General features: G+C 36.8%; 1 protein-coding gene across 1 annotated transcript in view; it reads right to left on the bottom strand.

The window, feature by feature from the left end:
• ACSS3 (acyl-CoA synthetase short chain family member 3) overlaps window positions 1-18,831 on the bottom strand; it is a 163,686-nt gene that overhangs the window by 46,986 nt on the left and 97,869 nt on the right. The window contains exons 8-9 of the mRNA XM_052640971.1: window positions 17,713-17,864; window positions 5,430-5,533 (exon numbers count right to left, since the gene is read on the bottom strand). Of these exons, the coding sequence (XP_052496931.1) occupies window positions 5,430-5,533; window positions 17,713-17,864 (256 nt within the window). The remainder of the gene's footprint in view (window positions 1-5,429; window positions 5,534-17,712; window positions 17,865-18,831) is intronic.

Genomic DNA, 18,831 nt, shown 5'->3' with positions numbered 1-18,831 from the left:
TGGAATGTGTGAAAACACAAACATAACAAAGGAAGAGCATAATTCAGAAAAAAGAAAAAAAGCACGACAAACTCTGACATTCTGCCTGTTAAGAACCAAGTCACAATGCGTCTACCAAGGAGGAAGGAGACAGTACTACATCTGAGTCTGTATCATAAAGAGCTCTCTCTTTAGGATAACTGTTGTTGAACTGCAATGAACTACTCCATTTTGTGGTTTTGATTCTTGCAAATAAAAAGGATTGCTGCCTATAAAAACTCCTGGGCTAATGGATACTCTCCAGATACACCTAACGATAACAACTGAATCTGGTCAACATAACCAATCTTCGTGGCCCTCAGGAAGTATATCCTACTGAATACTACATAAATAAGGATTACTGGATCAGGCAGCCTTGACATATTTTAATAATATGGCATTAGGATGTATGTGCCTTTAGGATCAATGATTTTGATTTAAGAGCCAGCTTGATTAAAGTTTGCTGGAGCCTGTGGGTCTACTTAAAGAAAATCTAGAATTATCAGATTCCTCCTCAAAGGAGGAGGATTTAGGCTATATAAAGAATATATTTATTTTAGAATTAGTCATTGCAATTAAACCTGCAGCAGTTCAAACAGGGAGAGAAACACTGTGATTACTTTAAAATATAAGAACTCAGCAAAGATGGCTCAAGGAAGCTAAAGTAAGATCAATAACTTCAATCGCCACCAATGTCTCAATCCATTAGGAGACTACCATTTTCTCACTGAAATCCCTCCTAAAGGCTTTAAAAATTCTAGGAGGAAGTTTACTCCTCCATTAAAGTGATGGAAACAAAACAAACAACAAAATCACCCAGTGCTACTCAAGTTGGTGGTCATTACCTCATTTCAATTACTTCATCACTACCCGGCCATCACTTACACTTCCAATGGAAGCTTTGTATCTTCTGATGGAAACCACAGACATTTGTTCTGCTAGCCCTTCACCAAGCTGCCTCTTATAAAAGCGACTGTGGAACTCAAGCATTCTACCTTTACAGTCAATACCTTTAACTGACTGATAACAAATGAAAGAACACAGTATTTCTACTTGAAATTAAATAACATAACACAGCAGGATGCCCAACTTTTTTGTTACAATCATTTCCAAGTCAGTGCCACGCGTGCTCCGGCACCTCAGTCGTGTCTGATTCTTTGCCATGACCGAAGTGGCTGAGCACGCGTGGCCAGGCCTGGAAGTGACTGCCACACCTTACAGTAAATAGGGAGGAAGGAGAGAAAGAAGGAAAGAAAGAGGGGCGAGAAGGGGAGGCAGGAAGGAAACAAGGGGAAAAGGAAGGAGGAAACTTCAAAAAGGAGTAAGGTCTACTATGTTTTGGGTTTTAGCAGCTAGTTGCTTACACTAGGTGATTCACTTGTAAGGAAAACATTTCCTTCACAGTCATCTTAAGTCAGGAAAAAAAAATTCTTGCTGGAGACACAGTGCACTGCATTGAGAGTTCTTTCTTTGTGCTGTTTGATTACTAGAAAAGCTCATCTTAGGACAAAAAATGATCTGCAACAGTACAGTGTTTTATTAGTGATTGTACAACGGAGGATAATGAAGTTCTGGCTGTTTATATTTTTGTGCACACATTATCATATCTTAAGGGAACAATCATCAATTCTCTTAATTTCCCCTTCTCAGATTATGACTGCGACACCTCTGTTTCGCAAAATCCATGTAAAAAAAAAAAGAAAGAAAGAAAAATTCAGTCAATAATCCAGATTCAATCATTTTATGGATAAATTACTATGAGATAAAGCACCTGGGTAAATGACAATTCATCTATTACCCAGAATTATGAATCATGTAGATACAACTCTCCTATATAAACTAGCAAGACCAATTTCCTTCATGAAAGCATTTCATGTTTACATTATTACAATCCAAAACAAGGGATTAATGCTTCAGTGGTGTTGAACAGTGACAATTCTTTAGTAAATGCCCCTACAAGGAGTTGATCTGTTCCTGGATTTTTTTACAGATTAGTTTGCAGTTTAGAATCTTAGGTGTTATTTAAATCAGACATCAGAGAGTGTTGACATTAACAAATCACAAGAGTCACTAGAAATCTGTTGTTGCTAATAAAAATTTCACTTGAGTAACAAAAAAATTGCTGCTGCTGCTGAGATGCTGAGTCATGTCCAACTCTTTCTGACTCCACAGACTGCACCCCACCAGTCTCCTCTGTCCATGGACTTTTCCAGGCAACAATCCTGGAGTGGGTTGCCATTTGCTACTCTATGGGACCTTCCCAACCCAGTAATCGAACCTGCATCCCTTATATCTCCTGCACTGGGAGGCAGATTCTTTACCACCAGCGCCACCTGGGAAGCCCAACAAAAACAATGCTGTAATATAAACGGATTGACTGCAGAATGCCTTCTTAGAACCCAAGTCACAGGAACCAATCAATTTTCACTCATACGTTTTAGTTACTTAACATATCCCTTTACTAATTCCAAATTATACATCACGGTTTCTTAACAGCTCATTTGTATACATATATTAATGTAATCAGAGAGCAAATTCATAAATTATGCATTGTATCTGAGGCTCATAAAAGTGTATGATTGTATAAAATAATATCAATTTCTAAGTCAATAATAAGTAAGAACAACCTTGTAGAAAATTTGAAATTTTAAATAAAGAATAATATTCCTTTGGTGAAAGATTAACCCTCCTCGAAATGTTATCAGGTTTTTACTGACATACCTCTTGGAGAGGCACACACCATTTATTTGATATGCAAAATATTAGGAAACTCATAAATGAGCTAGAAATATCAAATGTTCTCTTCCTTCTGAGTTAATAATAACCCATAAAGTGTTTACCTTTTCCCCTAGTAATCTGATATCTTAAGAAAGGTGAACAGTTGCAAACATTAAACTTCATTTCTCAATTATTTACCACAACATATATCATTGAAAATAGTGAACTAATTTCTTTTATGCCAATGAATAAAGATTCTAACTAAATTTTCTGTTAGTTGCAGACACCTGCACCACCTAGGATGAATTTTTTTTAATAATGATCAAAACCACTAAAATAGCTAGTTATCTGAAAGCAAACGTGAAAGTGTAGGTTGCTCAGTCATGTCTGACTCTTTGCAACCCCACAGACTGTAGCTTGCCAGGCTCCTCTGTCCATGGAATTCTCCAGGCAAGAATATTGGAGTGGGCTGTCATTCCCTTCTTCAGAGGACCTTTCCGACCAAGGGATTGAACCCAGATCTTCTGCATTGCAGGCAGATTCTTTTTTTTTTTTTTTTCAAAATCAAAATATGTAAGCCTTCATTCTAGGACCATTTCCAACTTGGTCTTTTTTTTAAAAAATTATTTATTTTAATTGGAGGCTAATGTAGGCAGATTCTTTACCTACCATCTAAGCCACCAGGGAAGCGCAGTTAGATACTTACCCACCTACATACCTATCCCTATGTATGCATTTGTGTACTCAATTGGATACAGTATCAAATGCTGTAAAAATAAATGTGGTGGATGGAAAGAATCAGTTATTGTTAGTAGAAATTCACTATGTTTTCCACAGTAATGAGCAGCCATTAAAAGCTAATTAAGGTGACAGCACACTGACATAATGTGGTGATTTATTCCCTCTGAACGATACATTAAAGAAAAACTGTAAACTCACATGGAACTCAGTACTCACCAGAGACCTCTTATGCTTGTTTCTCAGGCTTCAGTGAGCTTTGCTGTAAGCCTGGATTCACTAACTACATACATCTGCACAGGCTATTATGTGCAAATATCAATAAGAAAAGTAAAGGAATCATAATTTTATTTATTAACGCACTGGTTTCCTTCAACAGTCTTCAGCATAGTCACCTTGAATGGAGCCGGGGTGGGGGACAGAACTCTTCTGCAAGTATTTGTGTAAGGTCACTTGTATATTGGAAACAAATTGTATGTTAACCAGGAAAGGAAAACCATCATGGAAAGCAGTCTTAACGGTAATCAAATATTTTCCTCTTTATGCCCAGGAAAATAACTGTTGGAATTTTCCTGGTGAATAGCCAATGCATCAAGTCTACAGACACTCTTCCATACAGAGCAGTAATTCCTCACTTGTTTTCTATATGTATTCTACACAGAGCATTGCTTTCTCCACATTCAATCTTATCTTTTTTATTTCCCAAATAGTTACAAATCTGAATTTAGATAAGAAATTTCTTCCTTAGCAAATCAAATTAGACAGAACAGAACCTTTCGTTCTGATTTTCATCTTATTTAAAGAATGTGTATTCTTCTCTGATCATTCATTTTTTATTTCAAATTACAAAGAATATAGAAAACAGTTCTTCCAAAAGAGCAACATGCAAGAAGATAATACAAAAAGTTTAATTTATCAGAATCAAAGAGTTCCAAAATATTAAACACCAAACTTCAGATTTAGTCTCTCAATCTTCCAGACTGAGTCATTTTAAAATGAGACCTAATTTTTACTAAGAAATTTTATTATTTTAATTCAAATTTGATGCCCTGCCTAAAATGTTCAGAAGATGCAAATTCTGAAAACACTCATATACAACTGTTGATCTAATTAGTTGAACTAAGTAGGATAGGACTGAAATATATCCATATGAAGGCTACAGGGCTCTCATAACTCATAGCTACTTTCAGTGAGCCAAATGGCAAAGCCAGCAAAATCACTACCTTCAGTGACAGGGAAAAGAAATTCCAGATGAACTACTTACTTGCACATATGTACACAATCATCCCTCAAAAGAAGTTACCAAAGTTTTATTCTATCCACTTAATATGACAAGTTGTTTCCCAAGGATCACTCAGCAGGAGGAAAATAGAGAACAAATAAGTAAATAAATAAATTACACATATAATGATAAGTGTGTTGGAGAAAAATAATTTGTCTAGTGCTAAGCAGAAGGGATTTAATCCTAAGAAAGGACCAGAGAAGCACAGGAAATTCTAGAAAAGAAACAGAGCTTTAAAAAAGTACTCTTGGAGCAGTTATAGGAAAGCTAGGTTACAGGAAAGCAGAGAGAACAGAGACAAGTGCTGACGATAATTTCAGTAAGGGTAGATGACAGTGTGGCTGCTGCAGCTCAAAGGCAATCGGAGCGCTGAAGGTGGGGTGAATTCAAAGAAAACCTGAGACTTAGTGACTCACCAGATATATGAAACAAGGATGAGAAAGCAAACGAGGTCTCAGGGCTTTATATCCACGGTCAAGAGAATGATAGTATCAGTGTAATTTAAGATTTTTTTAACAAAAGGATAACCAAATAATTGCTTACTTCTACTGAAGCCAGAACTGCCTGATTGCTGAGTTTGTGCCTGATGGTCACAATTCAGAATTCCCTCCCATCCCTGCAGTGTTTCTCAGCGTTTCTGCAATATTTATGGACATGTGTGGAAAATTCTCACCAGTTTGCCACCAGTGGTCTAGCACGGGGACTCTGAAGACCTTTTTGGACCATTCCAGTGTCTCCACATCACATCGTTCTCCAGCCACAAACAGTGTCTTGAACCTGAGTATTAGAGTGAGAGGGAATTGAAATTATTCCTGGAAAATAAACTGAAATAATTTCCGTGTTTGCCTTCTTTTAAACACTGTAGAATCTAATCACATTAATTCTCAGAGGAAACCACTGTAAAATGGTTGTGGAAAGCAGGCGTCGTTTGTTTGGACTTAGCATGCTACGGAGCACTAATCCACTTCAGTCGTGTCTGCCTCTTTGCGACTCTATGGACAGCAGCCCGCCAGGGTCCTCTGTCCATGGGATTCTCCAGGAAAGAATACTGGACTGAGTTGCCATGCACTCCTTCCAGGGGATCTTTACGACCCAGGGCTTGAAACCATGTCTCTTAAGACTCCTGCATTGGCCCCAGTATAACTAAATACATATCACAGCACTGGAGAGAAACACTTCAAAAGCAGAATTCACAGTTATAGCTTTTCAGTTTTGAGAAAAGCAACTGAGTTGATCTTTGTAATATATCTGTCACATTCATCTAATTACCAAAAAATGAAAAATCTATTCCTCCTTGACATTACCTCTGCTAATTTTAGCTCCAAATTTGATTGCAGTATTCTATTTAAGTCTATGCACAAAAATATACTCTAGAGTATCAGCTAAGGCAACAAATGTTCTCATAGATATGACGCACTTGCTCCTCCTCATGACCTTCAATAAACATTACTCTGACTACAACATATATTTCTATTTCAAGGACATATAAGAAAGACAGGTGAAAGGTAGGTGATTTAAAAAGAAATGGCATTGTGGCCTTCTAGGATAAAAAGGCGCTTATCAAAAGGAATAAATGATTACTAAGAGATGAACAATCCTTTGCAGGGAATACTATGCCACAGTGTATAAAGGAGGAAACAGAAAAAAACAGAACTGCCTTGACACCATTGGTGGTTCATTGAGAGAAAAACTATTTTTTTCTTCCATTCTCAATGCCCCAGTGGCCTGTCAAAACCAAGAAGGTGTGTATGAAATGCTAATTCACTATCATTAAAATAAAAACATAAATAAATACAAATCAAATGTAAAAACCTGCCTACCCATCCTGTACAACGTAGTATAGCCACAGAAGATTTATCATTCCCTGAACTTATTTCAGAAAAATCTCATGAAGATTCAAATATTCCCACACTATGCTCCACAACTATGGAGCCTCTATGCTGCCTCTGCCACAAACATATACTGCATTCTATAATTACTTGCTTCTTGCTTATTTCTCACAGCTCCTTAGGATCATTCATCTTTATGACATCAATACCAATCAAAATATCTAAGATTTTTAGATACTTAAACTTTATGCAAACTACATATATATTTACAATTCAAGCAAATATATTACCTAAAATTACCTAAAATTTAGGTAATCAAATATGTATTCACTTATAACTTGCTTGAAATTAAAATCTGGATTATCAATTATGACCTCATCAGACAGAAATGTTATAGCAGGAAGAAATAAATAGTTAACACATTAAGCTATTAAAGTAGGCTAAAATATAACAAAGGCTAAAGTTTTAAAGTTTAAAACAAGGTTGATATATCTATAATTTTAGATACTATATAAAAACAAGACAAAATAAGGATATAAATGCCATACTGTTGATAATCTTATGACTGAAAAACATGAACATATTTTAATTGTATCGTATTCAAACTATCAAAACTATTTTTTTAAACTTCTGTGGTTAGGTATATTATACGTTTCTAGGGTAAATGAGGAGCAAGTGAAGCCATCTGGAGAGCCAGTCCTGGGCCTTGTCACAAAGAAGCTTATAGAACTTTCTAAAGAATTTGGATTTCATCCTGAAGGTGGTGAGAGGTGTGATCACTCACCTAGAGCCAAACATCCTGGAATGTGAAGTCAAGTGGGCCTTAGAAAGCATCACTACGAACAAACCTAGTGGAGGTGATGGAATTCCAGTTGAGCTATTTCAAATCCTGAAAGATCATGCTGTGAAAGTGCTGCACTCGATATGCCAGCAAATTTGGAAAACTCAGCAGTGGCCACAGGACTGGAAAAGGTCAGTTTTCATTCCAATTCCAAAGAAAGGCAATGCCAAAGAATGGTCAAACTACTGCACAATTGCACTCATCTCACACACTAGTAAAGTTATGTTCAAAATTCTCCAAGCCAGGCTTCAGCAATATGTGAACCATGAACTCCCAGATGTAAAAGCTGGTTTTCGAAAAGGCAGAGGAACCGGAGATCAAATTGCCAACATCCGCTGGATCATCAAAATAGCAAGAGAGTTTCAGGAAAACATCAATTTCTGCTTGATTGACTATGCCAAAGCCTTTGACTGTGTGGATCACAATGAACTGTGGAAAATTCTGAAAGAGATGGGAATACCAGACCACCTGACCTGTCTCTTGAGAAACCTATATGCAGGTCAGGAAGCAACAGTTAGAACTGGACATGGAACAACAGACTGGTTCCAAATAGGAAAAGGAGTACGTCAAGGCTGTATATTGTCACCCTGCTTACTTAACTTCTATGCAGAGTACATCATGAGAAACGCTGGACTGGAAGAAACACAAGCTGGAATCAAGATTGCCGGGAGAAATATCAATAACCTCAGATATGCAGATGACACCACCCTTATGGCAGAAAGTGAAGAGGAACTAAAAAGCTTCTTGATGGAAGTGAAAGAGGTGAGTAAAAAAGTTGGCTTAAAACTCAACATTCAGAAAAGTAAGATCACGGCATCTGGTCCCATCACTTCATGGGAAATAGATGGGGAAACAGTGGAAACAGTGTCAGACTTTATTTTTTATTTGGCTCCCAAATCACTGCAGATGGTGATTGCAGCCATGAAAGTAAAAGACACTTACTCCTTGGAAGAAAGTTATGACCAACCTAGACAGCATATTCAAAAGCAGAGACACTACTTTGCCCAGAAAGGTGAAAGGTTGTTGAATCACGACACCAGGATTCTTGGCTCCCAGAGGAGAAGAATTCAATCCAGGGCCAGAGATGAGGCTTGATCACTCAGAGCTTTTGTGTAATAAAGTTGTATTAAAGTATAAAGGAGACAGAGAAAGCTTCTGACATAGGCATCAGAGGGAGCAGAAAGAGTACCCCCCTGCTAGTCTTCAGCTGCATGTTATATAGTCACCAGCAGTCTGTTAATGAAAGAAAGGAATGTCTTAAAACTCAGAATGGCACCAGGCCCCTCACCCATAAGATGCATTTTGGGATAATCTTGGCACCAAATGGTTCATCCTGGGCCATAAAATGATTAAGTTGAATCTTGAAGAGGGGCAGATCACCAAACAAATAGTTTCATTTACATAGATTAGAGGAGCAATATCTGAGCATAAACATACTGGTTTGTCAAGCAGGTTCTGAGCCAAGAGGCGGAACCAACTTGAAGACAGAGTTTGGGATAAATTACATTAGTAATTAGTCATTAGTTTGGGGTAAAGTACATTAGCGTAGCTTAAGATAAACATTTCCATAAGAAAAAGGCATTGGTTATCTCTAGGTTTGAGAATAGTTAACTTCAGGTGAAACCAGGTGTCATTATGGCAACATAGTATTTTAAGAGAAACTTCCTTTTAAATTTGTATAGAGAAGGAAAAAATATCGCTAGTTTGTTTCCTCCTGCCGCTTAAGAGAGATAAAAATGTCTGACACTTGTAGGCTATTTCCTCTGTTTGGAGACCCTTGGCCTTCCTGCCTATTACCCTCTTAAAGGTCTGTCTAGTCAAGGCTATGCTTTTTCCAGTGGTCATGTGTGGATGTGGGAGTTGGACTGTGAAGAAAGCTGAGTGCTGAAGAATCGATGCTTTTGAACTGTGGTGTTGGACATGACTCTTGAGAGTCCCTTGGACTGTAAGGAGATCCAACCAGTCCATTCTAAAGGAGATCAGTCCTGGGTGTTCATTGGAAGGAATGATGCTAAAGCTGAAACTCCAGTACTTTGGCCACCTCATGCGAAGAGTTGACTCATTGGAAAAGACTCTGATGCTGGGAGGGATTTGGGGCAGGAAGAGAAGGGGACGACCGAGGATGAGATGGCTGGATGGCATCACCAACTCAATGGACATAAGTTTGAGTGAATGCCGGGAGTTAGGGATGGACAGGGAGGCCTGGCATGCTGCAATTTAGGGGTCGCAAAGAGTTGGACACGACTGAGCGACTGAACTGAACTGAACTGAAAGATTTTCAGCAGGAGAGTGGCACAGTGAGATTTTTGGTTTAGGAAGACAGCACCGGCAGGAGTGGGGAGGTTGGAAAGAAGGTCAGGGCAGGAGCCCAGGGCCCCGGGTTTGGGAGGCTATTACCATCACAGAGAAGTGGTGAGACCTGAACCCAGGCAGCCCCGGGGGTGGGGGGGTGGGGGAGTGGGGGGGTGGGGGGGATGGAGGTGGGCGGATTATCTGAGAAGTCTGAGCAAGAGGACTTATCACCACTGACAACTCCCATTTCCTTGAAAAGCATTTTAGAAATATTTGTATGTCATTGGAAGAAAAACCTATACATAAACAAACACCAAACCCAAACTTTAAAATACCTGATCCTAAATCAAAGTAAAATTCAAGAAAACAGGATTAGAAGGAAAGCACAGGTATCCATGATGAATCGTAGAAGCAAAAAAGACTGAATGAAAAGGTCTACTATTCACTGTTTGGGGCTGCCTCAAACCCTGGTAGCTTAGACAGTAAAGCATCTGCCTACAATGTGGGAGACCAGGGTTCGATCCCTGGGTCGGGACGATCCCCTGAAGAAGGAAATGGCAATCCACTCCAGTATTCTTGCCTGGAAAAGCCCATGGACTGAGGAGCCTGGTAGGCTACAGTCCATGGGGTCTCAAAGCGTTGGACACGACTGAGTGACTTCACTTTCCTTTCCTTTCAAACCATACTTATAAACAGACACCTTTAATGACTGATCATGGATACTTGCTTCACAATTTAGATTAACTTTACAGAATCATTTTGCTGTTGTATGTTACAGGAAATCTGAAGAACAGAAAGAGCACATACAGGTATATGTCCATATTAGGATTTCTGCTGTATTTTTGCCATTTATGACTAGAGGAGGTTTCAAGCATGGTTTTCTTACTAACCAACAGAGGAGTTAGTTTTTGTATTTCACTGAAAGTGTAGTCATATTCTAGTGCATAGTGTACTTTTCTACCTTCTTTCTTTGTAATAACATGTGTAACAGAATTTATTAGTCTCAAATTTTTCTTTAAGAGCAGAAGTAAATATCCAACTGTCTGATGTCTGAAAAAAAGAATAATATGCATTTAGATAATTTGTATTAAAATTTATAAAATGAGTATGTTTGGCTGAGTCTAATACTATAGGCAAAGAACAACAAAAAGGAAGTACTTTATGGACATCAGAGACCACATTTCCATCATCTATCAAGCCATAGATTTCTTCAAAAAGCTCTACAAATCCAGATAATCATGTGTTTAGTTGATATATGAAACTTAAGAACTAGAATTTCAACGGTATTTAGTAATGAAAATGTAATGTAAAATACAGTCATTTAAAAATGTTATCACACAATACAAAATAATCTTTTGCTAATCAAGGGGCAACTAATACCTTGATATTACCATCATTTTTTTAACTTTTAATTAATTTTTTGGCTTTTTTCCCCTAGCCAAGTAAACTTCAACTAACTTAATTGATTATAATAAAAAAATCATGCATAGCATTGATTCCTTATTTCATTATAAATTTCAGGCTTATGTATTTTTAAACTTATTATTTAATATTATGGTTTTATATTATAATTCTATTGTCTTTTTATCTTTTAAGTATACATTAGTATCATCATGATGGCAATCTTCATAATGGTACTAATAAGCAAAATGGAAAGGTATGATATTCAACAAACAATAGTAAAAGTGGTGTTTGCCTTCTCTGCAAGTCAGATAAAATCCCCTCCATTTTCATTAAAATCACCTTAGTATTTACCAGAAGCAGAGGTAAAATTTGGGGCTCACTGGTAATTTAGGGACTTCCATGGTGGTTCAGAGGGTAAAGAGTCTGCTTGCAATGCAGGAGACCTGGGTTCAATCCCTGGGTTGGAAGAATCCCCTGGAGAAGGGAATGGCAAGCTACTCCAGTATTTCTTGCCTAACATCAAATAGCATAGATGATCTCTTCTCCCTAAATACACTAGAAACTATCTATCTATATTTGTATTAAAATTCCTAAAACTGCCCCAAAGTTACTATTTTTATCAATTACCAACTTCAAATTATATGATGAGTATAAACACACTATAAAGATAAAATTCAAGAATAAGACATGACTGACAGAACAATTTAAAATCTTTTCATAAATATTTAATCCAGTATTATTTAACTCCTAATTTCTCATAATAAACAAAACCATACTACATAATTTTATATTTTTAAAACCAAATGATTATTTAGTATAAATCTATAATGGAAAGACAAATTATAAAGATAAACTCAAGCCTAAGGGCAAGAGTTGTATTCTTATTTTTTAAAGGAGATTTAGTTCTTTAGGTTTGCAAAAAAGAAATACTAACATTTTGGACATGAGTTTGAGTGAACTCCGCAAGTTGGTGATGGACAGGGAGGCCTGGCGTGCTGTGATTCATGGGGTCGCAAACACAACTGAGCAACTGAACTGAACTGAACATTTTCCAACAGTGAAATTTCTCATTAATGACCTTGCCACTATTTTATTAATTTTACAAACAGATGAATGCCCCATTTTAAAAATTCAAAAATATATTTTTATTTAAAAATTTATAAAAGTGAAAATCAGCCATGTTCACAGTTATTTGGACTCTCTGGAGAGAAAATTTACTCATATTCATTATATCCATCCTGTCTCTGCACTGTACAATATGGTAGCTACTAACTATCTCTGGCTATTTAAAATGTAGTTAAAATTGAAAAAAATTAAAAATATCAATTTCTTCACAGTAGTAACCCTTTGTCAAGAGTTCAGTAGCGACAGGTTGCTAGTAGTTACTACGCTGTAGATATCAATTTTCCTGGATAGTGCTGCCCTAGATTGGTATAGAGTAATTCAGTATACGAGAGATACTCTGATGATGCCAACACATGGGAAGATGAACCTACTTCCAAATGTGTAACACTAAAAGCATAAACAAATGACAATATACAGTACCCAGAATAGAAAAAATGGAGAGAGATGAATGGGAATGAGACCCATACATCTTTCCTCATTTCTATATAAAACCAAGCACATTCAACACTCAAACGAAGTTGAAAATTAACCAATAAGGGAAACAGTAAAATGGTATTGTTGTTAAATTAATTTTATTCCAAAATACATAGGAAGCTGTATAGTAATGGATAAAAAGCCAAAGCGAAATTATGGTGAAGAATTTTTGGTATTAAGTACAAGCAGAAGGAAACAAAAATGAATATTTCCTTTCAAGGTCCATAAACTACCAAACAAGGGAAAACTGCTCTTCACTTGTGCCAACATAGGTTAAATAAAATATATCATTTCAGTAATGCTTCATCAACTTCTAGTTCACACACCAGAACATCATTATTTTTTACATCAATGTCCCAGTGGTTATCTCCAACATTTTCCTTCATTCTGTTTTCTCCCCACTAGAAAATTCAAATAAGCTTTCGAAAAAACTCTCCACCATTTTATTACTGTTATTTTGGCTTCTGTTCAAACAGAACTGATTCTTCCCTCCACGTCTCTTAACTGTCTTTGCAGATTTTTTATTTTGTCTCTCTGTTTTGCATTCTGAGTAATTTCCTCAGTAATATCCTATAATTTTAACAGAGTCTTTCATCGTGTCCATTTATTTATTTAGTTTACACTATCCACTATAGTTTTCTATTGTTTCATATCCAAGTTTAATCATTTTACATAAAAGTTATTAGTTTATGACTGATTATCCTTAAAATACTTATCTTCAAGTTTGATTTGACTATATTACAAAAATAAGGTCAACTGGAATGAATCCATGTTATGTTGATTTCAATAGCATTAGAGTTCTTCGAGTATTTAGAATTTTATTTCCCACAATCTTTTCAAAATAGAAGTTCTGTGTTGTCATTTGTCTCTCTCTCTCTCCTATGCTCACCTTCTCTGTTCAATAGGTTTGTGACATCTAATGCCATAATTATGGTTCAGAATTATTAATCCAGTGATACTTGGGATATTACAGATCCTATTCCAGGATAACAGATGGGCAGTTTGGTTAGTCTCTGATTGCTGGGGTGTCCTTTGTCTCATTCAGACCCCTGGACCAATGTCTGCTATAAGTCACAGTCCCAGAAAACAATTGGCAGTCATTATCAGCCACCTTTTCTGAGTGGTGTGTTAACACCCCAGCCCATCCTCAATCACTGAGCAAACTCTGACTCCATACGGAGTACAAGGCAACACTGAGTCCCTATTACTCTGCCAACACCTGCCTGTAGCAAGCCTCTGGCTTCAGCCACCCTTGCCATTTTGCCACTGTAATCCATTTCTAGTCCACAGAAAAGTTTATTTTTCAGCTCAGCGATGATGCTCTGCTTCTTCTTTTTCATATTAACTCTCATTGCTATGTAATTGGAACAGAAAGGCTACATCAAAGTATGAGGTACTGCACTATCTTGAATGGAAATCCCAGCACAGATTATTTTTCTAACTTTACTAAAATTGAACTAGATCATGGGGGAAACAAATCACTATGATGTATGAAAAAGAGCAGTAAATTAGAAAGCAGATGATAATAATAGCTAAGACAGTCTATGTTAAAAACAGTTCCAAGTGCTCTGCATGAATTATGCACCTTCTGTTTTCATTATATTCTTGCACTAGTTCACACACACACACAAAAAGAACAGAGAGACTACATAACTTTCTGAAGGTCACATAGTCAATGAACAGTAGATCTGAACCCAGTAGTCTAACTCCATAGTCAGAATCCAAATTACCATACAGTACTGCCTAGCCCAGCTTTTGCCTTATAGTAGCTTTGTAATCCTGGGAATGTTATTTTACCTCTTTGTGGCAGTTTTCTCTGCTGTGAAATGAAATGATTTCACTAGCCGATGTCTTACCTATTTTTCCAAACTCTAGTTGTCTCATAAAATAACTTATAGTTCTGGTTAGTTACATATTTCAGAGTACCCTCTTAAATTTAGGGGAACATCTTTAAATTTATTTTAAAACAACCCTTGATGAGCTATGTAACATTTATTTTTATTTATTTTTTTATTATTATTATTATTTTTTACTTTACAATATTGTATTGGTTTTGCCACACATCAACATGAATCCACCACAGGTGTACACGTGTTCCCAATCCCGAACCCCCCTCCCCCCTCACCCCCCCCCACACCATCCCTCCGGATCATCCCAGTACGCCAGCCCCAAGCATCCTGTACCCTGCATTGAACCTAGACTGGCAACCTTTGATGAGCTATGTAACTTTTAAAAAGAAAATACCATCACAAAACGTTCTGTAAAAGGAGAGAGAAGCAACCTGCAAATAAATCATGAGGCTGCGATTATAATATCTAAGAAATGTCCACTCAGTAAGTCAGCATGAAATTGTCTTGAACATAAATATAAACTTGAAGGTATAGTTGTATGAGAAGACTTGGGTTCTGGCTTTCATTCTGCCTCGAATCCAAACAGCTTTTTTTGAACCTCGGTTGCCTACAGTAAGACAGTTGGATTTTGGAGGTCTCTTCTAACATTCTCTTAGTCCACAAGTCATAATCTATCCAAGCAGGTCAGTGAAGGTACTATTTGTATAGACTATAAATATATAAAAAGGAAAAGCTGCATTTATCCCATGAATGACAAAAATCCCTAGGTCAAGTTAGTCTCCTAACTTACTTTTCACAGGAAGTGTTACGTTCATGGTATTTAGTTAGGAGTGTAGGCTCGAGTTAGATCACCTGAAACTCCAACACTTTGGCCACCTCATGTGAAGAGTTGACTCATTGGAAAAGACTCTGATGCTGGGAGGGATTGGGGGCAGGAGGAGAAGGGGACGACCGAGGATGAGATGGCTGGATGGCATCACTGACTCGATGGACGTGAGTTTGGGTGAACTCTGGGAGTTGGTGATGGACAGGGAGGCCTGGCGTGCTGTGATTCATGGGGTCACAAAGAGTTGTAAACGACTGAGTGACTGAACTGAACTGAACTGAAGAAGTCACTTAACTTCTGGCCCTAACCTTCCTTACCTGTAAGATGAGAATAATCACAATTCCTACTTATTGTGATAACCAGTGAGATAACAAACTATGACTGCTTATGCCTAGCACATAGTAGGTGATCAGCAAGTGTTTGCCTTTCTTAATAGTATTCACTTGAGTAATTGAGGCTGTTTTAGAGTCTGCGTTCATAAATAGATACTTAAACCATAGGTTCACATCATCATGAATAACTTAAATGCCTAAAGACAAAGGGGCATGACCAGGGGAGTTCATTGCAATTTCTCCTACATTAAAATCTCATGGACTAAAATCTCACGCTCTGTGTCTATACCTATTAGTTTGAAAGAGTTGGTATTTTGGTATTGAAATTCATTCAATACCAAATGAATACCTATTAAATCTGATATTTAATAGATGTTCATTTATTGGTGATTTAATAGGTATTCATTTGGTTTTATTTGACACTTTATACTTCAGGCAAATTAGAAATAGTTTCTTGCCTTTACAGTAATGGATATCATCTGACCCATGGAACAAATGGGAAAAGATGATGTAGCAAACAACAGACTTTAGCTTGATCGTCACACACCTCCACGCCCTGTAATCAGAATGCATTTGTCAGAAAAGGGACACTACAAGAACCAGGTCACTATTTCTTCAAAAGCCCTGGAATTGTGTTAAGACATGGATACTATACACAGCCTCAGATGTTTTTACCAAAACCTATGTTTCTCTTCTTTTACTGAAATGGAGTAAACTATATCACAATGGAGTAAATAAAGTGAATAGAAATACAATAAAAGATTGTTTTATGAACACATTGTATGCTCATTTATGAACATTTACTGTAAATCCAGATCCCTTTTTTTTTCCCCAAAAAGAAACAAATGAACCAAATCACTGACCCTGCCCAAATTGAAATCTTCTTGCTTACATCTGCAACTGCTGTACAGTGTCTGTTTTAACCCTTTCTTTGGGCCCTAGCGGCACAAAATTCATAACATCTGGCATTTAATTTAAAATTTTCAAATTGACTTAATTTAAAACCAATTTTAACTTGAAGAAACTACAAAATCCTTTTAGTTTATGATAGCAGTGACCTATTTCAGAAAGGTTCAATGAGAACTGATGCTGGAAACTGCCTTGAAGATGCAAATTGCTATAATTATCTCTGAATGTACATATCATTAAGCTAAAATGAATGGCAATAAACCAGCACAAAAGTATCTATTCTGAGCACATTATTACAAAACAACAGGAAAATAATTTCCTTCACTCTTTCAACATAGGTAATTTGGACTATAATTTGCACATTTTATCTTTATAAGTAAAATTAAGTATTTTCCCTCTATTTAGACTATTTTCAAAAGGTAGATATTATATATATACATATACATTTATATATATGTACATTTGCATGCTAAGTTGCTTCAGTCTGTCCAACCTTTTGTTACCCTATGGACTGTAGCCCGCCAGGCTCCTCTGTGCATGGGATTCTCCAGGCAAGAGTACTGGAGTGGGATGCCAAGACCTCCTCCAGGGGATCTTCCTGACCCCGGGATCAAACCTGTGTCTCTTATGTTTCCTGCGTCTCTTATGCTTCCTCTGGGTTCTTTACTACCAGAGAGAGTGGGGCTTCCCAGGTGGTGCCAGTGGTAAAGAACTAGATTACAAACACACATGCATATACATACATGTATAAATCATATACATATGATGTATGTATACATACATATACATTACTTCCTTCTGCTTTAAGGAAAATATAAGCAGAGTAGTTTTAAAAAGAGAACTATTCTGAGAAAATCTGAACAGAAATAAACAGGACATGGTATTAAAAAATTTTCACAGTATAGCTAAATTTCCAATTCTTTCAAAAATACATTTAGAACAGCCATTCTTAACATTCAGAACCTCTGACTTTTTCCATAATGGTACTACCGTGCTAGAAAAAATATACAGTGTTCAGTTATTCACTGTGATTGCAGTTTTTAATGTAATTTGCCCTGTGCATCCCAAGTTCACCTTGTCAGAGAGTACTGCTTCCCCAAGGCTGCCCCAGGGTCCTGTTGACGGATCGCTCTAATTGCAGTCGGCGCTGTAAACAAAGCAGCCACTCCATGCTCCGCGAGCACACGGAAATAGGCTCCAGCATCTGGTGTTCCCACAGGCTTCCCCTACAACGAGATTCATTCAAAATGTCACCAGATAAAATGTCTCCTATTTCATTGACTGTTCAATACTTACACATTTAACATAGCAATATTAATAAAATGGGGTTCTAACGTATCTTAGTTTTAATATGTTCTATCATAAATAAACAAAATGCCCAGGCATCAGACGAGCGATTTGCTCCAATACTATATCCTAAAAGCTTTTCAAACTGCAACTTTTCCTTTCTTAGTTTTGAAACATAAAGGACTAGAAATACATATATATATATATAATTCAAAGCAATAAAACAGTCTTCTATTTTCCAAGCAATTAAATATATTGTTTTGTCTGGCAGACTAAATGAGAAATGTGGTTACTATGAATTTCTAACATTACGTATTTTTCATGATCTCCATTAAAAATGACAATAGCAAGTCTCAAAATATATGAGAAGACAGAAAAACCTGGAATCACAGTGATTTCTCAGCAATGACCTTTTCAATTAAATGTCTCACTTCAAGAAAACCAATTTCTAATAATTTTTAAAAAATCTAATAAGATATCTCAAAATGTAGGTTTTCCACAGCCTCAAAATGACATTATGGATGTTCGAACAGATAATCCACTCACAAAAACCTAACAATCTTTATGGATTACGCAATTCAAAAGGATACAAAACATTTTTAACTGAAAATGAGCATGGCATAAATAAATCAGTAATTCTGTAAAAAATCAAAGGATCCCATAAAATCTATGTTGGCCCAACTATATTCCCTCATTCCTCAATCCATTCTCATCACTGGTACTTCTCTCTTTGTTTCTGAAGTCAGGTCCTGGAATGTTTATATGTATATAATGTATATTTCACAGTCAAATCCTTTTGGAAGAGGTTGAGATAAATAGGTTTCCTATTTTGGACCATTTCTTGAAAACTGAAGAGCATATGGGCATCCTATGGACCTTATATCCTGGAAAACACACTTGGGAAAC

The sequence above is a fragment of the Budorcas taxicolor genome, chromosome 5 (assembly GCF_023091745.1).
Source record: "Budorcas taxicolor isolate Tak-1 chromosome 5, Takin1.1, whole genome shotgun sequence".
In the NCBI taxonomy this organism is placed as follows: domain Eukaryota; kingdom Metazoa; phylum Chordata; class Mammalia; order Artiodactyla; family Bovidae; genus Budorcas; species Budorcas taxicolor.
Note: the sequence above shows the minus strand (reverse complement) of the source record. Positions and strands in the feature narration are given on the sequence as shown.